The sequence below is a fragment of the Aythya ferina genome, assembly GCF_964211825.1.
Source record: "Aythya ferina genome assembly, chromosome: 16".
Classification (NCBI taxonomy): domain Eukaryota; kingdom Metazoa; phylum Chordata; class Aves; order Anseriformes; family Anatidae; genus Aythya; species Aythya ferina.
The window spans coordinates 6458820-6482705 of record NC_140315.1 but is presented as its reverse complement, the minus strand read 5'-3'; the positions used below and the strand labels follow the sequence as shown (position 1 = coordinate 6482705).

The window sequence follows — 23886 nt, the reverse complement described above, 5'->3', positions numbered from 1 at the left end:
ACCTTGTTTTCAATTGTTCTGCTTTAACAGATTATTAATTACCAATTATACTTACAAATAATTGTGTTCTTTGGTCTGGACTGAAAAGGTACCACATTCATTCTCCTTGATGACACTCACATCACCACCTGACAAATTAATTGTATTCATTACAGAGTGTGCATTCTTGCTCTCTCTTCCCAGACCTATGCAATACAAAGTCAATTCTCCTTCACGTAGTTGTACCAAGTACCTGGAGGGCAAGGAATAGAGATTCTGTTCATTCTTCACAGACTACTTATTTACACAGTCCTTGTCTTTGTTAAAGAATTTTCTACTGTCAATGAGTCACCACATTTTAATACCATCTTCCATGGAGCAGACAACAAGTATCAACACTAAAGCACAAAATCTTTGAGATAAAGGCTTCTTACTCTCATCTGACACAGAGTAAACAGTGACATAAAATATTAACTTCCTGACTATGTCTGTGATCAAATTAGACAAAATTAATAACAAGATCTGTCTATTGACTAAAAATCACATACATCCTGTTAATTTATTAGCCACTGTCTGTCTCCCCGACTCATTTTATGCTTCTCATTGGCTTGTGATGGTAGTTCCTTAGGACTGGTAGCTTTTAACACAATTTATTATGTGGCTGATCAGAGCATAATATGTTGAAGCTTCAGTTTCTGGGTCTTCCAGGTTTTTCTGCCACCAAGCTATAAACAAGCCACCAGGATATAAGTTAGTGCACAGCCTTATAGCCCAATAACTCTCCCACTTGGAAATGCCTCTGTGCATGCTCTCCCTCCATGAGGACTGATCCTGGTCCCCTTCATTCCCACGAGTCATGTGGGAGAAAGGAGCAAATGCTCTCCACTCAAGGGCTTCCATCAGAATTCACCATGCCAAAGTGTGGGTATTACTGATTCAAACGATAAATTATTCCTGGCACAAATTGCCTCACCATAAAGTTTCTATGACAGTGAAATCTCCTGCTTCATTCTCTCCTCTAGGATTCTGCTCTGCTGCTTATAACAAAGGCCCCACATTCAACAAGTGCAGGGTTTTACTGTATGTGTTTTTTATTTTTATTTAAGCATTTTAATTCTCACTTTTCCTGAGGGTTAATGCATTTCTTTATCATTCTGACAGTCCTATCAGACCTTTCTTTCCCTCTACTCTCTCTTCAAGGTGTGGCTAGTTGATTAAGGTGTTATATGAAGAATTTAAATAAGTTTTGCAACACCAGAAGAATTAAACATAAAATATAAATTGCATCTATTCCCACATAAACAGTCAAAGTGATAAGAATTGCTTAATGGAGCTGGCAGTTATATTGATCTCTCCTTTCTTTAAAGCAGGGACTTATAGTTTAATCGGATCTCCAGATGTTTCCACCATTATTTACTTTGCCAAAAAAGAGAGGATTAATATCAAGTGGGAAGCAACAAGGGCTTTGCTTCACAAGATAAATAAAAATCAATTTTTGTTTGTTAACAAACTTGTTAAATGTTGCAAGGTAACAAATCCTGTGACACACTTGAGGATAGTGTTTACAAGACATACAATAGTAGCCTTTTAAAAACAATTAAAATCATTTTATGTGAACTGTGAAGTCTTTTGAGATAATTGCCCCATGCAGATAATTACAATGTTAAATTTTTTCATTAGTTTCTGCTAGATGGATTTTTTTCCCCTCTTTTTCTCTTGTTTGATAACATAAGCAATACCTGACCATGGGGGAAAAAAAAGATATTTTAGAAGCTGGCTCAAGAGAAGAGTGGGCTCTCTGTAGGACGGGCAGCCATTTGGCAAGTGCGAGTCAACATTCTCTAGCACGACTCCTACACTCCTTATCTGCTTTCCCAGTCTTTCTTTCCTTTTACTATGACTGCAAATTGAATAAAAAGTAAATAGGTAAGTATAAAGTGCCATCATTAAAATCACTGACAACCATCATTGTTATATACTTGTGTTAGTATAACATGCTAGGACTCCACCATTTGGGGCACCACTATTACACTAACAGTTAATTTCAATGTTTTCAACTCATGCAAATTGGGCATCTAAGTTTTAACTTTAAAAAGAAATTAAACAATTAACTTATTATCAACAAAATAAAATCTTAAAGTATTTGCCAGACAATTCAACATAATCTACAACCCACAGGTCCATAAAGATATAGTTCATACTTCACCCATTCAGTGGATATAAAACTGTTCTGCTGCAAATCCAGCAGTCCTTCATGTATCACATCACATTCTGCAGATCTTCTAGAGCAGGACTCTTCTGGTCTTTTGTATGAGTTACTCTGTATAATTCTGCTCAGAAGGTATATTATCTATATAATAAGTGCCAGAGAGAGAGCATATTTTCCATATTAATTCCATTGAATCAGACACTAACAGGTGGATTTTTCAGCTACAAAAACATTGTCTACACCATAAGAACTGGCCAAATAGGTAATTTTTATTTATTTATTTTTACTTTTATTTTTTTTAGAATAAATAGGATCTTTTTATGATGCTTAACTACTTAACTGCAATTTTTTTATCATGTCCACAATCCTAAACCTGTCTGTATAAGGAGAATATACCTGTCTGTGTAAGGAGAATAAAACTTCTGGAGGCATTACTCTAAAACATAATTTTACTTTTATAGTTCATATACAAAGCAATCTAAGACAAAGTTTCTGTTCAGTTCAGTTCAAGCCCAAGTAGTACTTGACTGATTTAATTAGAAATCTCAAATGAACCCAGAAGAAAAATGAAAGTTTGGCATAGATGAAAGTAGCATGGATTAAGGTGGGTGTGAATTTAAATGACTCTTGTTGTTATACCGTGCCTAATCTGAGTGTTCTTACCACAGAACAAGCATACCTTTAAGCTTTTCTGATAGACAAAACTTTGAAAATTAAGCTAACTAGCCATGAGGTGCTGTCTGAAATAAAAGTTCCTTCCTATGTTGCAAACTGATAAGCTTCATGAGGGAGAAACCCGTCTGCAAAAGATTTTCTTACTAACAGGTTACTAAAGTCTAAACTCTTACTAAACTATTCCATGTTTTTTAAGAGTCTATATCTCAGCCTGAATAGTGCATCTGACTTTAGTGCTTCAGCAGTGGGATGGCATGAACTCCAATACTTGGCCCACCCCCAAACACAGTCAGTATCTGCATTCAGGTGAAAGGCTAATTTCACAACTTGAGTTTCTCAAATTTCAGTGTAGAGCCTAATTACACGAACTCCTTAGAATATTTGATTCAGCCTAGAACTCAAAAGGAGCTGAAACAGTTCATACAAAATCTTGCAAAAATTAATTGCACAAATACCTAGGCTGTCTTCCTCTGATAACTTTATAAGTACAGTATGCTTTGATGGTGAAAGAGGAACCACTAGCTCTTCCCCCTCTCCCCACTCCACCCACAGCATGAGGCTAGCCTCATTCATTCTTAAGAGTATGCATTTTTATAAATGTATGTCTCGTATAAAGAAAACAATCTCTTAGAAAACTTCAGTTAAAATCCAAATGTGTGTGACATCAGTTTTGTTTGCTTGATTTATACAACTACGTCAGACCAACTGCATTCAAGTTCTTGTTGAAAAAAAATGGATCTATCTTCATGTTACATCCTGAGCTGGTTGTAGATTTTTAGTCTTAGTGGCCAAACTTTATCCTGAACTCACGTTCCTTTTGCTCTATGTATCAACATACACAGAATAAAGACATGCCTACTGCTTTGATTACACAATGCACAGCATAACAATTCCCATTTATGACTGGGACCTGCTGGGTCCATACCATAATATTAGCTGTTATTCATAGCAATCTATCTGTGACAGTATAAAAACTTACCTTCCTTTTATCATCAAGAGACACTGCTTCCAGCTCATAATCTTGTCGCCCATGAAACACAATGCTGAAGCGTCTTCTTTCAGTATCTTCACAGGCTTTGACTTGTGAGAAAGGGAACTGTTTCTTAATAATTCCTTTTTCAATGTTAAAAATTGTCTTTGTGTTGAAATCAATCTGGAACAGAAAGCTCTCATTACTTGATTCTGTCACTTCTCTTCATTGGAAGGGAAAGAGAGTGTCCCCAATATAACCATGCAAGGACATTTAGATAAAGGATCAGCTTAGAATACATATCTATTTTGCCAATGATTAGAATAAAAAATGGCTTTCCATCATCGAGATACAGTAATGTATTTGTTTTAGCTACAAAACAAACAGGGGGAACACAGTTATAATGACTATCTATTTCTTTAGATGAATATGTATCGATTTATCATTCTGAAATATTAATTCTTTTGAAATTCTCCTTTTGTTATGAAACACAATGCAGAAATTTCCCATAGCAGTAGTGGTAGCACAAACTAATGGCATGACTAATGGCCTTTTCCTCATTTCTGTTTATAGCAGGAAATCTCCAAAGCAGAATCACTCTCATTATTACCTGTGACTTTTGATAGCTACTGGTAACTAGAGGACTGCAATTGCTCCAAATTTCCAAAGTGTGTAAAACAAAACAAAACAAACAAATAAACAAAAAAAACTGATAACCTTATGAGCAGAGTAAGTCAATAAGGTATTTGCCTTAAAATCTACATTTGCATTTTAGCAAATAGCCAGGAATAGCCAGGAAATAGGAATGTAATGTTCCCCACAGAGCCCAATTTGGCAGCCCTGAAAACTGAATTTCTCTCTTTATACACTGGGGGGACACAATTCTAGGATCAAAACCAAGTTTTTTTAAAACCGCAATCAGAATCTTTAAATATTGACCAGAAAATCCTCCTGTTTCTAGTCATGTCACATAGCTCCACCAGAAAAGAAAGGTGCAATGTGTGAAGTATGTGTACAATCTGTGATGAACGAGTATCTACACCAAATAAAGTGTCATTTTTAAATTAAAACCTTTTTACAGTGCTTTGTATTCTCAACTGGAATGAAGTTAACTGGAATGACTGCACTGAAGTCGATGAACCTGGTTCAATTTACACCTGCTGAGGCCTGGCCCAGAAAATGAAAATATTGTGATGGAGGGTTTGTGAACCTGTTGGGGAATCAATTTTAGCATTTGAAAAATAAATAAATGTTAGAAAACAACTTGTTAAATCTTAAACACATTATTTGGAAATGAAAAATTTTCAGAAAGATCTGCCAAAATGTGTATTGTCATTGGGAATTCCTGAGTTCCTCTTACTTTCAGTGGGGCCTGAGATTATGAGTATCCCTGGGTACATTTCTTCCCAAGTGTGTAAGTAGGTTTTAGGGGTTGCAGTCGAAATTACATTAGCAAAGTAACAAATAACAACACCTCCAAGGCAAAGATAATAATAAATTATCTTTGTGAGAAATTTGGGGTTTTCTTAGAGGTGAAACAACCCCTTAGATGATCAAGTTCACTCTACAGCCCTGTCTGAGGCTCAGTAAAAGAAGTTTCAGATATTATTCCCAGAATAGTTTTGGAGTAAAATGGAGAATATTTCTTCGTTATCTTGCACCCCACTGAACCACAGAAGGTATAAAGTCATCTTGTAATATTTATTGAGCAACCTAAGTGTCTAATATTTTAAGCACCTGATATTCTTCAAAAGTAAGATTTTTTTTAATTACCTGCAGAATTCGTTTCTGCCACCGATAGTGCTTGTATTTGTAGATACTAAAGTTAAATTGTGAGCCAGTTAGCAAATCCGGTGAATCCTAAAAAACAGAACAGAAATCAGCAATATGTCCACACTGCGTGTGGTGTTGTCTTGTTGTTGTTGTAGTTTTGTTTTGCTTTTTTATTATTATTATTCGTACACTCAAATACAATCATGTTCTCAGGTGAAATCACCTCAGTAAACAGTGATCAAACTGTGCTGGGGGCTTTGTACAAACACTCCACACAGAGATATGTGGAAGCACCCTCCTGGTCTGATTTTCACAGAATATCTGCAACTCCTGCTGAACTAATGGAGGGATCACAGATTTGGTTGGAAAACAAAATAGAGAGCAGAAAACAGGAAGGAGAGGAAGAAAAGAACAGAGTGCATGCAATTTTACCAAGTACATTTCAAAATACATGAGTATAAGTCATTTATTAAAGGCACTAACTAGCAAACAAGGACTGCTGGTGACTTTAAAGAAAAATATTTACAAGCCCTTGAATATGGTGCATTAAAGTGGCAAATCTTTGTTCCTTGATATTAAGTGAGGGTATACAATTTGATATCTGATCTCTTACATCAGTTATATCATTTGCATGGACAATGATTAATTTTACATCTTTGGGAAAATGCAGTAAGGGGAAGGTCATGATCCAAATATATTAAGTTTCATTTATTTCTAATAATTAGCTATCACAAAATCTTTAATGTGGCAAACGTAGAAAAGGAACCCTTTCTTTTCTTACTCTGAGAATATATGTCCACATAGTCTTACACTGCTGAGTTCAATATTTTTGTTGTCTGCAGCCTTTCTGCAAAATTTATGCCACTTTTATTAGTACTTATTTTTGCTGCTTCTTCTACTTTTTTCCAGCCAAGAAGTTAATAAGCAGTTCAGAAAGATATTTTTTAAAATTCCAAAAAGCTCAGGTTTGTCTCAAAATTGCTATTAGTTCCTGCCATGCAAGAAATTTTCAGATTGTGTCATTAGCACATCATAAGATTTCACTCCTTCCTGGAGATTCTCCCATAGGGAGGGTGGTTCAAAAACCCTGATCAGAGAGGGAACTAGCTAGTGAAAAGTTCTCCAAGGAATTCTCTGCTGGATAGAGATAGAAAGCAATGAGGGAGATACTGGACGGGGAATAAGTAGAGGAGTACAAGGCTGATGTATTAATGTACACAAGTAACATATTCAGGGAAGAAGGAGGTTTGTATGGACACATCCAATCTAAATTTAAAATAGTTAATCCAGGTAATGACATGAATGTAGCCACAGCACTTACATGAGATATCCATTGAACAGGACAACTGTAGCAGCAGATTTTAGCCTTTAGTACCAGACACATTTGGTTTGAGCTGGAATAAACTGGAAATGTATGTTTGCACAAATCGGGGCTGCAGCTTTGAAAGCAGCACAGATATGCTCCTAACACTCAAACACAGGCTTTCCAGAACATGTTTGTACATTTGGATGTCTTGCAAAATAGATCAAACAGTGACCTTACCTTTTCAGCATACACCTCTTTCTGTGCCAAATGCAAAGCTCCTTCAATGCTCACTTCTTTATTTTTCACCATGTTCATAATTTTGAGGATTTTTTCCTGGCTTAACTGGAAAAAAAAATCAATCAAATGTTTTTAAAGACTGTTTTTTCATCTGGCTATTGAGGATACTGACTGCTTGTGACAGTTGCAGCTACAGTTTCTGCCATAAAATTACAATTTCACTCATATTTTATGTTCTATCGACAACCTGCCCAGCAAATATAATCCCCCTTTGAAACCTGGTGAGAGTCCACAAGATATCAAATATACAGGGGCTTTTACAATTTTAGAAGATGGGGTGGTAATATCTGGAGACAGAACTGCCAGGAGGAAATCTTTTTAGTTAGAAAATCTGGCAAGAAGTGAAAACATCAATTTTGCATGCTTGCCTGTGTCTTACCCGTAGTGAAAAGTACTGCATATAAACAACATGAAAGCAAAATCAGACCATTCGAAATTTTCAGGGTGAAGGGGAGAGAAATTGATACCTGTACCACCAGGTACAGCCGTCACTTGAACTTATCTAAATACGTTAACAAGCAGGCATTACACTTCCCCCTTTCCTTTGCTTAAAAAAAAAAAAAAAAAAAAAAAAGTTGCACTGTCAATAAGCTTACACACATTAATTTATGTTACTCTAAAATGAACTGGGTGGGAATTGCAATACCAAACCAGAATAAAGCAAGAGAAAAGGAAAGTGGAGTAACCAGGCCACTTACACTGTAGAAGATTTTTCACAGCCCTTCATAGGAGGAATAAACAACAGCCCTCTGAGACAGACTGAAGATTTCCCCAGTAAAATAGCCATTCCTGAGCAATAGCAGAACCAGAAATTTAGAAAGAGCACGTACCAGAGCTCGGGACTTGTGTAAGAAGCTTGCTAACGAGGGAAGTCACACTCCCACAAAGGAGTGGGTTGGTTTTTTTTTCCTCTACAAAATATTCAACTCCTCATTCTGCTTACTTTTACCAAATCTTCGCGTCTATTGCTTGTTCCAGCAGATACGCTCAGGTTCAGCCCAGGCACTTGTGGTTCTTTTATCTGGTGGATTAGCTACAACATTCAATTAGCTACAATATAGGATGTTTCTTTCCTCCCTGGAGAATGACCTCCCCACCAGGAGATAAGTTTCTGTGCTAAAATCTTTCTTTCAAATCATCCTTTTTAAACTCTTCCACGTGGGGCTCTCCCATAAGAAAAGCCCTCCCCAGGAGCACTGCCCTGGCTGTGCAGCGAGAAGCACCTCAGTATCACAAGCAAATCCAAATTTGGCTACCCCAAGGATGAAGCACCGAGACCTCAACTGGTTTTGCTGCTCCTGCAACAGGAAAAAGAAGGCAAAGAGCTAAAGCCAGGGATTGCTGGTGAGTGAGGGCTGCTGCCCAGCTGCTGCCCAGGAGGGGATGGGTAAGCAGAGGTGGGGGCTCCCCCCTACCAGCTTTACCACACAAAACTGGTGATCACTGCCCAGCAGCAGCCCCCAAGCAGCTGCCCAGACACCAGAGGCAGATGGAGCAAGCAGCAGGGCTGCAGCTGCTTTGCCACCCCCAGCTCCTTCCTCTCCTGACCAGCCACTTCCTTTACCTATGTCCACAGCTCTCCACGCATACAGCAACTTCTCTGCTCAGAGCCCCAGAAAAGCAGCCTTGCAGCTGAACAAGATGCTGCCCACCCATCCAAGCACCACAGGCACTTAGCACAAGCCTGATGGGCAATGTAAAACAACCAGCTACACCCCAGAGGTCAGTGACTCGTAAATCCACAGGTTGTCTCTTCTTCCCAGTCACACTACACTGAGCACACTTTAGCTTTCCTGATTTCCAACACAAGAACCCATTTCTGATCAAGAGACATGCTGCATGTTTTTTGCAGCCCACAAATAAAACTAGGAGTAAAAGAAGAAGAAATATTTTGTTTTTAAAGTCTTGGAATTTTCAATGCTAATATAAAGGTAACTTATAGCATAGCTCCCAGCTGCAAATAGCAATGTGAACAGCAAGGAAAGAATAAAAGCAGTCTGATAATTCATTCATACTTGCTGAGGCACATAAGGTTTCTACAATGACCTCCACATTCTGTATTTGAATTTTAAATGGCCATATATTTACACCACACACACACACTGTATACGATTAGATCTTAACAAGATAATTCCCTACTGAACAGGCTCTGTGTAGGCAAACAAGAATACGGATATATCTGAATTGAATAATATCGTTTCCTTAGGGCTAAATTCTACCAGCTTTAAAGTGCAAGATTCTATTGCAGGATTGCAATTCTTGATAGGAAGTTGGGTAGTCTTTTTGGAACTGTTAGGTCCTTTTCTATGGTGAAGGGTTCAAAGATTTTGCACCAGGATAAAAATAACATAAAGACAACATCATAGCCTTATGACAAACACACAGTCTGATTCACATAAACAAGAGAAGGATTTATCTCCTTCGCTTCAGCACACACGTAATTTAATGTAGGAGCTCAATTCTCATTTGAATTTCACAGTGGTGTTTGACAACACAACATATTGTGCACATCTGCAGGGGTGCTTCCTATGAATGGCCAAAAAACGGAGTTTCAGCTTCCAAAACATGAGGCTTTGAAGTCTTTTTATTTTTTTTTCCCCACAGGATATCGGTGACTCGTCCACCATCTCTGTTCTTGTGCAGCTCCATACTCTGCAGTGTGCCAAGCACTGGCTATTTTAAGGTCTGTCTTTCCAGGCAAATAGTCTATCCTGCACCAGGGAACCTCACCACAACATATCCACCAAAACCAAGACCCTTTCTTGTAATTCATTGTGTTTCTGATTTGCATTGCTGAAGATTTTCAAAAGCTCTTTTTTTCTTTTGTACAAAATTTGTATTCATATAAATTCACAGAAGTTAATGCATTTTTTTATCTACAAAATATTCAGCTCTTCGTTTTGCTTACTTTCACCAAAGCCATCTTTAGACCAGAATGAAATTCTGCCTATGACTTGAAAAAAACAGGAAACATTTCTTAATTTTTTCAATAATGTATGAAGACAAATGTTTGCAAAAAAGGAGCAAATTGTTTTCTATATTGCAAATTCAGGAAGGTTAGCTAGTAAGTTAGACTGCTGACAGTTAATGCATTCCCCAGAGAGTGCTCAAAATCTCGTGCTTGGTACAGGTTATTTTTAACAGCACCTTCTTGTTTTAATGTCTCTGTTAGCTCTCTCTCTGCACATCTGTAAGCCAAGGGGTGGGGGGAGGGTGGACACGACACATTTCAAAAGAGAGGCAAAAAAAGGCACGTTTCAGCTTATGAGATCTGTCAAAATTATTTGTCAGAAGTCTATCTGGCTTTGTTTTTTGATATCTTAGCACAGTATTTTTACTTGCAAAAAAACTTGAGCAACAGATCTTGCCCTTTATCATTTTGTATCTGTGGGGCTTTTCTCTCAGCACATCACAATTTTTGTAATGCTCATATTTGTGTTTATTTTGGTTACATTCTTTTTTTCTTAAAAAGAAACAGGTTTTGTCAAACTATCCACCAAAATGCCACTAAGTCAGATCATGTTGTATTGCCTAATAGAATGTGACTGGTGCAGCGAAACAGAATGCTTCTATACCAGGTTGAATAGCAAGACTTAGAAAATACTTTTTTTTCTATTATAAAATATGCACATTAAGAAAATACATGAGATTCCATTAATAATGCATTCATTTACTTGCCAGGTTAAAGAAGTTTATTAAATACAGACTAAATTTTCTTCAGTCACCCAAAATTTGGTATAGCCACTTAGCCAATCTTAAAGAAAAATCAGCACTCACAGATGAAGGAAGAGCATGGGGCTTCAGGAATTCTCTATACATCCATTACTCTATAGGACGAGTTGTTCATATATTTGTCCAAGATACAGTGTAAAATGTGTTTAGTGGCAAGATGAGAGATTTCTGGCTTATTCTTGGGCAGTTGCTAATGCAGTACTTTTCTCGACACTTTACAGGACTTCCTACCACTCTCCATCCACCCAGTATGGTCTCACAACAGGCCCTAAGAGGTATGAAAGGTTTTACACGTAGTCCAAATGCAGTGGTAAATATCAGAAAAGGTCCCCAAATCTTCTGAGCATCAACCAAGAAAGAGGGGTTACGGCCACATCAGGAGAGTCTTTTACAGCTGGTTGAACACAGCAGCAGAAGGCACACAGAGTGCAGGAAACCACTGAGGCATAAGACAGGCTAATGTTTTCCTGGGCCTGTTCCTTCCAACTCTTGTTCTGTAACGCCCACTGGCTCACATCCTCCAACCCACCACAGCATCACTGACCCCTATAGAATCAGTGGACATCCCTTAGGCCCTCTAGGTTGCAATTCAGCACATGTAAGACCTGTTCCTTTTTCTCTGTTACCTACAGAGGCATTTTAGCTATGTGATTTTTCTCAGCACATTCTTATTCCATTGACCATCCTACCTGCTTTTTAATAATATGACAGTAATCTAAAGCAAAATGACTCCTGGAATGTGTGCACATACAGTCATGGAATTGAAGAGCAAGAAATCTGGCTGTTAGTCAGCTAAACATATGATCTTAATTATTGCAATAATTGGGCTGATTCAGTAAAACATTATTTCAGGTTTACTCAGGTGAAGATCAGAGCTAATATGCACCGAGCTCTATCATTTCCTGTGACAACAAAACCATGTCATGCAGAAATCCTGCTCCCTGTACAAATGAGGAAATATTTTCATTCACATCTAGTCAAGCTATTAGTTGCTCTTGCTAAGCATTCCTTACATTGTCTTTATTAAACATTAACAGGGTTAAACATTCTCTGTTAGCTGCAAGGGGTAGGAGACAAACCAGTGTCTGGCTGCTGCAGGACCCAGAAGGGAAGACTGGAGGAGGGCTTCCTCCTCTTCTGCACTCCACAGAAGCATCTTCCTTTTAGCACTGCTAAGATCAGTTCTTTAAGAGACAAGGGGGCTCAAACCAAGGGGTAAGAGCCAAGTAGAAACTATGCATTTCTTTACAGAGGTCTCATGAATTTCTTGGCATTAGCCTGACTGAATGCTGGTTGTCTCCACAACAATGAATATTCTGTTTTAACATACTTGCCTGATGCTTTTTTTTTTTTCATCCAGCATAGTGAAATATTTTCATTCATTTTTAAGTCTTTTTTTTTTTTTTTTTTTAATGTAGCTTTTAATAATATATTTTTTTTCTACCTAACAAAGGAGGAACAAGTGACTTAGAGGTAAAGCCTTCTGGGGATTTTCTGTTGACTCAGTGCCTTCCAGCTGCAGTACACAACACTTTCTGGAAAGCAAATACAGTGGAGAAACTTAAAAATAAGTGCCAGGATACAATGCAGCGATTGACCTTGGGTGAAATTTCAAGCAACAACTTCCTTCTCCAAGCTGTGCTTTTAAAGAAAATGCTTTTTTTTTTTTTTTTTTTTTCCTCCAAATCAAAGGCACTGGCTTAGTTTACTGTAGTTTACTGTGAGTATTTGCCTTCTTTACAGTACGATGTTGAACTCCACTCTGCCTGCATGTTGAACATGTCATTTAAATGATTTTCAAGACAGCAGGCACAATCTTGGTTGCCTTAAAAGTTACAGTTCTTATCAACTTTTATCTCCTAATGTATTCAGTTTCACCAGGCTTGAACTTGGCCCAAAGTGTACTGAGTACTCCCATATATTTGTAGGGGAGTGGCTGTCTTCTATGTTTTGGGGGTATCTGAAAAACTTTCACTTGTAATTTACGTGAAATACCAATACAGATGACTGATGTGATATTTTTGTGTGGCAATACCATCTTTTGTAGCCAGTCATAGAGATAGACTAATATTATTTGTCAAACAGTGCTGCTATTCATCAAGTAAATTATCCATCTGTAATAATGTTTTGCATTATTTGTTCAGATCTATATCTGGCTGAATAATATCTGTCAACATTTATTCAAAGAAGGTATTCATCAAACAGTAGCTTGATTTCCCCGAAAACACTGGAAATTCTGCCACTTTCAGCAGGAGCTGAAGGAGCCCAAAGATATTTTCATATAATTTATTACATTATTGTAAAAATTAAGTACTACATCAAAAAATCCTAAAGAGCTAGCCTCAAAAATATTTTGGAATCTGAATCATAAATTGGATCCTAGTGAAATGTATACAGCACAGTGCACAATACAAAGTGATTATTCTTTCTTTCAGTTCTGAAGATTTCTCCATATTGAAGAATCTCTATACCTAAACTTTTCCTGAAGTCCCCTCTGAAAACCTGATGATTTATAGGTCTAACATGAAGCAATTACATCGGTGTTTCCCTCAATCACCACTTAACGGGCCCTCACGTTCTCAGCAGGACCCTCGTTCTAATAGCACTTGGAACCTGTCAGAAAACCACACTCAGAAAGTAATTACCAGAGGTGAAAAACCAAAGGGTATATTGAGTGGTGTTGCACAGGAGACTGACTTCATTTTGTTCTATTCAATGTTTTCACTAACAATCTGGCAACAGAGATTTTGCTTATTAAATTCACAGACATGAAGGTGGAAAGAACCACAGCGGGTTGCAACGGGTATTCAAATTCAAAACAAACTTGACAAATTAGAGAAGCACAATTCAACAAGTGGAAAAAAGTATCTTGAGAAAGTTCAGCAGAATTACCAGCTACACACAGGGTAGCTGAGGAACATATTTTCTTCAGAAAAAGACTCAGAAGTTATAGCAGGTTACAAACCAACACAAGTTAACAGCTTCACGCTGTTGCAATAAAACATCCCACTGGGAGGTTATAGATGGCAGCATAGTCTGCAAAACACATTGTCATCTTTCCAGTACTCAGCACTAATAAAGGCTTCTGCTGGAAGAGTGTGATGTTCTCCACATCTCCCAAAAAGAGGTGAGCAGGTTGGAGGGAGACCAGAACACTCATGGTTAGAGTTTAAGCAAGAAGACAAACAAACAAACAAACAAACAAGCAAACGAAGACCTATGGAGATACCTTTTGCAGCAAGCTTCAGATCATGAGAAATATAAGAAGTTTTCCAATTTCTAACTTACATATCCTAGATCCTGTTTCAGCCAGGCTTATCCTAACAGCATGGGCAATCTGAAGCAGGAAAGGGAATGCCCTCAGTTGTGCAGAGCCAAGCCCACAGTGCTTTGGTTCTTCAGCACTCATTGAGATGAATAGGACCAGTATATCAATGGCTATTCTGCTTTCTGCCCCACACTAGATTCCAACTTTCAATCCAGTTTATTTAGTACTAACAACTAAAGCAAAGGTGGATGTTTCCAAGCAGCAATCTCGGAGTCTAAAGACACAGTCTTACAGTTCTAAAGCTCCAAATAAAAATTCACAGCAGTTTGAACAGTATTTTAGGAGTTTTCCCCTCACACCTTCTTTATATCTCAGTCCAGTTGCTTACAAAGAAATAAAAGAAAGAACTTTGACTATTTAAAAACATGTTTTATTGCTAAAACTCATGGATTTTGTGATTTTGCTGCTTCACTTCACATTAAGTAGGTGCAACCTTGACTTAACCAATCCTAACATGGTATTTTTGTTGAATTGCTACTGTTTTTCTTCAAATAGCTACCAAAATATCTTCACAAGCAGTGCTCACAACAGAAATTGAGACTGCAGAATATTTAGGTAGGATAAGAAGTTTTCTGTGCCTGAAAGGTGCATGTTTGAAGTGCCTGTGTGCCTCCTGCCATACACTGACACACCACAAGATTCCTGGATGTGTGTGAAGTTTGTAGAGGGACAAACCACAGCATCTGCACCATACAATGAGCAGTGAAACTTTTCTGTTTCTCACATAGATTGTAATAATTAAAAAGTTAACTGGCCCATTTATTTTATTCTAAAAGTATACTAAGAAAGAATATTACTGTGAATAGGAGGGGAAAACATTTATCGAAAGCTTTTCAACTGTTTTTATCAGGGCTGCAGCAAGGCACACCAATGAAAATGCAGAAGTTCTCAGTGTGAAATAGTTTCCAGCTTGTGTGAAGGATGGCCAACATGTTCCATGTTCAATACCAAAATATAGGTTCACTCAATTTTCATTTTTTCCTTCATGCTTAAGCATTAAATGAAGTTTATCTCTTCCACTGTCACTGTTTTCCTCCAAAATGTTGGTGGCCTCTACAGACACAAATTACATTAAAAATGTAAACAAAGTGAATCTTTTCTTTTAAGTAATTTTTTAATGTGATAAGATAGCTTTATTTCTTGCTGAACATTGTCGTCAGTACAAATTAATTAAGAGGATGCAACTGAATTAAGTAAATAGGTGCAGATTGCCTTTGAAGTAGATATTATGGGAATATTTTCCAAAGCCTTCATTCAGTTATAGTTTTATGCTCGGCACACTGAATACAGGAGTAAAACTCCCATTGATTTCAGTTCCCTGCCACCACAGAAACATGTAGTACATGTCCTGAATACATTAAATGACACTTCATTTCAAAACAATACTTAGTAAGCATGAATTTACTGTGTATTTTCTTGGTGTGTTAAGGTAAAACTTTAATGTTATACTACAAAATGGACTAAAATAGAATAAAGGAAGTTCATATAGAAGTATTTCGGCTTGTTACTAAAATAATAATGTTCCATGCCTTTCGTTGTCGCAATTAAAATAATCCACAGTGATAAGAACTATCAAGGATTATCATATTTGCTTATTAACATGATGGTCCAATTAATCTTGTGATAAAACAAAGATTACCAGACTATTAAGCAGTGACATCTAATTATTTTGGAGAAAAGTATGCAATATTTCTCTTCACAGACTTACAATCTGATCTTGTGCCCTAGCGTCTTGTAAAAGCATATCAAGCAAGAATTTGGCTGCTAAAATTATTAAAAGCTGAACAATACACGATTCATTATACTCAAGGTTTATTAGATCACATTAGTTAACATGTGCTAAGCAACAAGTATGAAGTGCAAAACAGAGAAGGCAATACTGATTTCATGAATGTTTAAGTGAGAACTACCAGGTCTCCATGAATTCTACACTGTTTGAAATGTTTAATGAATAAACTCTTTATTATATTCCATTCAAAATAAGGTCTGAAACTTAAGGGAAAAAAAAATAGTATCTCTCTGCTGATGTCTCATTTCTTACCTAACCTCCTCCTCCTTCCCCCCTCCCACCTCCCCCCCCTTCATCCCAGGATTCTGGTTTGTTAATGAATCATCATAACAAAATGTTTAGGTAAAAAGAGGCTCTTTCTCCTTGCCTCCCCCTCTCCTATAGTCTCCCCTTATACTCCAACAGATCTAGCAGAATATAGTCCTTGTCTATATATACACAACTTACACAACTTCACCAAGTTCTTAAGGCTTCCCTACAAAAGCAGACTCCATTTTCCAAGGTCAACTTTCCTGGAACCAGCTCATTGTACATCTAGTTATACTGTGTCTTTAAGTGTTTTCTTAAACTCAGGGAAAAAAAATCCCTTCAAAAAGATCTTTGACGACATATATTGTGCTGCCACATTCAGGAAGTTGTACCACACTGAGAATGAGACAAGACAGATAAAGGTCCAAATGGCTCTGTAGCAAGAAATTTCACTGAGGGATGTCAGCACCTACTGCTGTAAGGATGATGAGGAAGACATACCTGAGGATGCACTTCAGCCCCTCTCCCACAGGCATTTCCCCTGTTCTTTGTTCAATGGGCTATCTCCAACTGATTAGAAAATGTAAGAGAACTCAGTGCAGTCTCCCTGGGTCTTTTGATCTTACCTTACACAAGAAAGATATTCCCATGTTTTGAGGATTTTTTAGATGGATCAAGGAAAAGCAAGCTCTGATTCCTACACAGAGTATTTTCACGTTGATGTTTAACTCTGTCTACAGTTGATTCTGGTTTTAAATATAAATGCGGCCTCCACAAAGCATGCACTATCTAGGTTCAAAACAAGAGCAGGACCAAGGAACCTGACCTGTCTCAAAAGTCCTTTGCTCTGATCAACACTTGACATTAGCTGCAAGGAGCAGATTGCTCCAGATCTATAACTGAGCTGGACTGACCACCCAATATGTGAAGTCTTTAGAAGCCCCAGAAGGTCAGGAGAAAATTGGATTTCTTACTTGTAGTCTCACAAAAATAGCCCATCTCCAAAGCTACAGGAGCTCCTCCTGAGGCTGGGTACATGTTCATGAATATATATGTCAGAAGATATGGAATCATTTGGCCTTATTTAAACAGAATTGATCCCTTGACATATATACACAGTGAATATCTGCTTTAAGCTACCTTCGAAAAGACCAGGAAAAGAAAAGAATCACCTAAGAGAGGTGGCCTTTAACTAAAAGTCTAGCAAAAAAAATTGTATGGGAAAGCCATGGGGATAAAAGTACTTTAAAATGGTTGATTAAAGTAAAGCAGTCTAGAAAAGCAAAAGGGTTGACAACTGTTCCACCTTACATCAGTCCTCAGAAGACTTAGATGAAAAGCATCAGAAAGACATGCAGTCAGATTTTAAGAGAAGTTCACAAAAAGTTTCAAACATTTTTCTCAGGCTCAATTTAGCTTTGCAAATCACTTGGTGAACATACAACCTGAGCTTTATGCACATGCTTTATTGCAGGCCTTGGGGAGTGAAAGAAAGGAAAAAATATCACCATCTGGTTACAGCTTCCTGTTTTCTGATTCTCATTCATGTAAGCCCTTTCTGGTAGCAAGCATTTGGTTATTTCCACATCTGTGCTGCCCCTGACCTCCCCAGCAGTACCTGCCAAAATAAGAGCAATGATTCATAAGCTGCACCTCAGGCCTGCGCGTCAGTGTTGGGCAATAAACACAGGGGCTGTAGACAGTAAAGAAAGAGAAAACACTGCCAGTCTGAATGTGTGCCTTTTCAACAGCATTGTCATCAACAGCTTCTCCAAATAGATCCCAGCACATCGTTACACTGAATAGTGCCAGATGGGACCTGTAACTTTATTACATTTCAGGTGTCATCTCCTCAGGTGAAGCAATTAATATCTGCCAAGCTGACTCAGTCTTTGGATGACCTGTTACACTGCCCTCAAAAAACACTTGAAAGGCCATGCACGGTGATGTTGCATGGAGGGAACAAAATGCAAAATATGCCCCATGCCCTTCTTCCTCTTTGATGAACCAAAGATGCTGATAAACCAAAAGAGGCTTCATACTCATTTGTGTTCTCACTCTGAGTTTGCCTAGAGCCTCACCTAGCAAACCTTTCTGTGAACATCTCATAAAAGTAGAAGTACACCAACAGAGCAGACTTCTCCTTAGATACCATATTCTTCTCAAAGCACATAGTAATTGCAAGCTAAGCCACTCTTGGTAGCTGCCCAGAAACAACTTAGATCACTCCATCACACCTCCAACCTACACATAACACACCCCTTCCTTCTAATTGCTCTTTACTCCAGGGACTCTCCACCAGTATATGCTATCAGCTTTCCTAGCTAGAGGGCAATTTTCCATGGCTTAATTCTCCAGGTAACAGACTTTCAAACATGCAAGTATTGAAACCAGCAGAATGCTACAAAGACTATATATCTGTCATGCACTCTCAGAGAAATGCAGTAGTGTTGCAAGCTGATGTATATTCAATTCTGACATATCAATCTTATCAAATACCAGTATGATTATCAAAAACTGCATTTGCCTATAATATAAAACACTATTTTCCCCCTCCAATTACCTTATGGAAATTTTTAGTGCAGATAATATATAGTATTAATAAATCCTCTCTAGCAGCAATAGAAAGACAGATCTTCTCTTTTTCCCCCTTCGTATCAGGAAAACCTTGCACATTTCAACTTTCTTAAGAATAAAGCAGAGTACAGAAAAATGTTGTTTCATAACCACCTTCTGCAAACAATTTCTGATATATTAAACCAGTCCACGCTCATATTATGTGCTAATGAATTACATTAAACAATCTACTGCAAATTCCCTACCAATAAAACACAAAGTCATTTCAGTTTCTCGTATGCCACCTCTTCAGTTATGCACAACAAATAGCACTTTCACATAAGCCATAACAGTTTCTGTCTTTACCTGTGAAAAAGTGTCTTGTGTTCTTGTATTATCCATGTCTGTGAAAATTCTATTTGTTTCATCAGTATCCCATAGGGTTACAAACTATAGTTTATTCATGAATCACACCTGCTTTTCTACAGCAAGGTTCTCGTTCTCTTCCTTTTTCTCTGCCTCTCTCTCTCTCTCTCATAAAATCTTACAGCCAATGGCTTTTATTAAGTCTTACTTCCTTTTTTTTTGCTGAGAACTGAAAGAAACAATAATGATGCTTTGCTTCCTTATGGCAGTTCTGTGAAAAGACAAAAAAGTAGAAGCTGTTTGCTTTTCTTGAACTGATATTTATGTTCCAGAGACTTCCTAAAGTCACTGAGCCATGAATGTTAAAATTATGATCTATTACTGCACATTGGATCTATCTCGACATCTAACACGTTAGTTAACAAAACAAATTCTATACTAAATGTGGCAAAGTTTGCCTAAAGAACTGCAAATACAATAGGCAATTTTCACAGCAATATTTTTATGCACAGCAGCTATCTTTAATGTATGTCTTTAAACTCTACCATGAGTATGTGCATATTGGATCAAAGCATAAATGCACCTGCAGGTTATCTTACAAGATTTCTGTAAAAATGAACAGTATTTTAGACTCTGCCTTTGTAATCTGTATTTGAAGAGAGTCTAGTGATTAGAAGAGTGGATTAACAGTAAAACATTCTTGAAATCTAACCCCAGATTTGACAAAAGTTTTTTAGCAGCTACAAACAAAATAAACCTTGGTTCCCCTTACTGTGTATGGTGACTTCTATTAACACAAAACTTTATGGAAATTAGATTAAAATTTCTGAACAGATATGGCTGAAAGGCAGACTCTTCATATTTGGAAATTTATTCTGCTACAAATACAAGCAAAAAGGAAGACAAAAAAAAAAAAATCCCCAAAATTCGATTTTTAAAAACATGACAGGAATTGAAAAGCTTTGTTCTGATGGTGGGTCTCATTTCAGCTTTTCTGTACTATACCAATGGCAAGGCATCCTGAACTAGGGCTGCAGTCAGAGACAAGCTGTGGAGAGCAATAGGATGGAGACTTGGCCAACCCATTCACATTGCAGGCAGGTCTTCAGATGCCAGAGAAAGGTCTGAAATTTCTGCCTAAGACCAGGATCTGACAGCCACAGAGGATCAACGGCTTCATGAACAAGACCCCTTAAGCTCACACTTGCTGTAAATTGTAGACACACCCAGAGAGACCACAACAGCAAATGTGTGGGAGGGAAGGGATTAGAAATTAATTCTCCCAAGATTACTAAAGGCAATACAAATGGAAAGAAAGGTCAATATATGTTAATATAAACAATTTTTAATCATTTGAACTAATTAAAAAATATCTCCTACTCTTTGAAAGAATGTTAGCTTAACAAAGGTCAATAACGTAACAAGGTCCAACTAAGTCCAGAACTTCTAAAGAAATATTTTTTGAAAGACTGTCTTTTAATGCTTTCAGTTCTGACTGTTCTATGTCCAGCATGACAGGATTGAAATTTTTCACAAAAAATGGAAAATGAAATCATGGGAAGCATGTTTCTTTGACAGCTCTCCTAAGTCATTTGCTTAAAATAAAATAGCAACTAGTTCATCCAGAATCAAATTTGTAATATTGGCCTATTCTCCCTTTGAGTCTCCAGCCCCTGAGGGACTGATTTTCCTTTTAAATGAAAGAATCAAGGAATGTTTTTGTATAATGTAATTACAGTACTGCAGAATATTTTAGAATGGGAAAATGACAGGTTTCTCTTATAAAGGTTCTACAGAGATATTAGATAGGCTTTTTTTTTCCCTCTGCTCTCTGCTGAACAGCATTTTCTGCAAGGCTACGAAGTATGTGAGAAAGTAGTTAATCAGAACAGAGCTCAATTGCTACTTTTAGAGCAAACATTTTCAATTAATCTGAAGTCGTTAATTACACCTTCCTTTATTAAAGGCTCTGGTGTAATTTTCTTTTTTTCTTCCAAGTTAATTGATTCAAACATATGCCAGGATCATGCATTGCAGCAAACACATGGGAAAATTCTGTACTTATATACACAACCTCCAGTGAAGAAGAAAACAATACAGAAAAGGGTTTTGAACCAACACGCAAGAGCCAGAACACTGTGTGGGTTTTTTTTGACTGATACACAAAGTAAATGTTTTGTATCAGAAACATTTATTTTACTTCAGAGCAACATACACAACTCTGGCAATAGGAAAAAGACGGTGTCAAAGACGATTTTGAAAACTCTTTTCCTTCTATTTTGGTACTTACACTAAGTGCATTTGCTGCCAAGCAGGTGCATCTTTTGCATGGAGAAGCATACCCTGCCTTGCTTTGACCTTGCTGAAAGTGCTGTTGCCTGTCTGACTTGCTGGCCACGATTACTAAGACTAGTCCCACTCCCTCCAGCACAAACCTGTCATGCTTTATTAGACTTTTTAGCCTAAAAAGACAATTAAGATGTCTCGGATTTACAGAGATTTTGAACAGATTTTTCCTTGGTTTTCATGCCCAACCTCAAATGTGAACCTCCATGTCAGCCTCCTGATTTGCTGTCCTGCTTCTCACATCCACCAGGGCCCTTGCAGGCATGACTTCAAATGCCAAAAATCAGATATTTTCTTACCCACTTTTTAAACATGCTAAATCCACATGAGTTTTCCAATAGCATATTGTGGATAACACTGCATGAACTTATTTTGTGTTTTTGTGGAACTTCAAAAAAAAGTTCTGAGACAAGTGCACTTCAGAAGCACAAAGCAATAGAACGAGAAGAAATGGCCTTAAATTGCACCAGGGGAGGTTAGGTTGGGTCTTAAGAAAAAATTCTTCAGTGAAAGGGTTATGAAGTATGAGAACAGGTTACCCAGAGAAGTAGTTGAGTTGCCTTACCTGAAGATCTTCAAAAACCACGTAGACATAGTGCTTAGTGACATAGTTTAAGGGCAGACTTGGCAGTGTTAGTTCAAAGGTTGGACTAGATGATCTTAGAGGTCTTTTCCAACCTAAATGATTCTTATTCTATCAACCAGAAATATTTCATTAATAAGCAAAAGACAAAAAAAGTGTCAAATTTTTGTTTCATTAAAGAATTTTCCTAAACATCTGTATACCGAAGAAAAGGACATAATGAAATAAGTCATTTCAGGCTGAAAAATTAGTCTTGTTTCAACACATCAAAATGATCCATCCCCCCTTTTAAAAATAAATAAATAAATAAGTTCATTTAAAAAAAAATGTTTCTCTTTGAAGCACAAATATTTCAGCAAGGCTGGAATGCCCTCCAAAAATATTTTAGACTTGAGAAACAAAGCCTTTCTCTGGAAATTGTTTTACCTCAGAATTACTGCCTAAACCTATAAGTGGGCCCTTTCGTTCTTTCCTCTGTGCAATGGTGTTGAAAATGAGAGGAAGCTGCAACTCCTAATGACTCCATTGTGTAAGGTGAGGCTTGACCTAGTGCAACTGCAAGCGTACCAAGGGTGCTAATCAGCAGACAGTGAAGTGAGGAGACGTGCCAATAGTAAATCAAGGAAAAAAAAAAAAAAAACTTAGGAGGTATGGAGGAGGGGAAGATGAGCAATTGAAGAGAGAACAGTTCACTTTTCTAATGGAGGTATGAAGAAAGGAGAAAAAGGCTGAAAGGCCCAGAAGCAGTAGAACATCTCCTCTGAAGGAAACATATCGTAATCACAAATACAGGTTTTAGCTAGGTTAACAGGTGGAGCAAGGAACTACGTGAGATACCGAAAAAGAAACATCCTGGCATTAAGGGCTGGCACAATAAAGCGCTTACATGCACTGCTCAGCAACCAAAGGAGAGACATTGCCTTGAACTTCAAACACAATAGACAAAAACGGTTGTCAGTGAGAAGGGAGGGCAGGTCGAGGGACACTCCTAGGTGCAAAGGAGAACCCCACAAAAATACCAGACCCAGAGGCTGCTGGGCCCATGTTTTACACCAAATGTCTGCAGTGATCAGCTGGCTGAGCACAGGCATCCTTCCTCCCCCAACTCCTCCTGCCACAGAAGCTTTACAGTTTGGGGGTTTAATTATTCTATCTCAGTTACTGTTTTAAAGCCACCAGTTTAGCAGCCCTGGGGGGGCTTTACAACATGAGCAGCCCTGCCAGCATGCTGCAGCCCATGACTCAGACAGTCTCAGCCAGATCCTCCAGGCTGAAAGGGGAGGATAAAAGGAGTGGCCAGCCTGGTCCTCCTCACACCTGAAAGTGCTAATCCTCACACAGGCATGTTTACTTTTACAGAGACAGAGGATGTCTGGGGCTATGCTGTAGGGGTAGTTTAAATTTTCACAGTGCTTAGAGCCCCTTCTTTCCCTCTCCACCCTGTGATGGATGAGAACAGTGGAAGGCCACTGATAAATATTTCAAGGGGTAAGTTCCTATAGACACCACAAACACCTTTGCATTAAAATAATAATAATAATTAATTAATAATAAATAAATAAATAAGAAAAAAGCCAAGAAGGCTCTTTCTTATGCCTAGGATTTGGGAAGGGGTAATTCTCCCTCAATCTACTTGAGTACAGCAAGAGAGCATGGAAAGCCCTGATACAGATACGTTCATTTCAGTTCCCTTTCACAGGGAAGCTGATTCCAGCACAGCACACAGAG

The 23886-nt window shown here is 37.8% G+C and overlaps 1 protein-coding gene across 2 annotated transcripts in view; it reads right to left on the bottom strand.

Annotated features, from left to right (window-relative positions):
• The window catches only part of LOC311445876 (uncharacterized protein), a 44618-nt gene extending 21319 nt beyond the window's left edge, over nt 1-23299 (bottom strand). Inside the window, exons 1-6 of one of the 2 annotated variants that reach the window (XM_084538413.1) lie at nt 23178-23299; nt 7150-7254; nt 5607-5693; nt 3843-4016; nt 2181-2329; nt 56-232 (exon numbers count right to left, since the gene is read on the bottom strand). In XM_084538413.1, coding sequence (XP_084394539.1) covers nt 56-232; nt 2181-2329; nt 3843-4016; nt 5607-5693; nt 7150-7254; nt 23178-23249 — 764 coding nt within the window. In that variant the 5' untranslated portion in view covers nt 23250-23299. Of the gene's footprint in view, nt 1-55; nt 233-2180; nt 2330-3842; nt 4017-5606; nt 5694-7149; nt 7255-19229; nt 19390-23177 lie in introns of those variants that run through there. The other variant, XM_084538414.1, reaches the window with a different exon arrangement.
• Between the last annotated feature and the right edge of the window lie 587 nt (nt 23300-23886).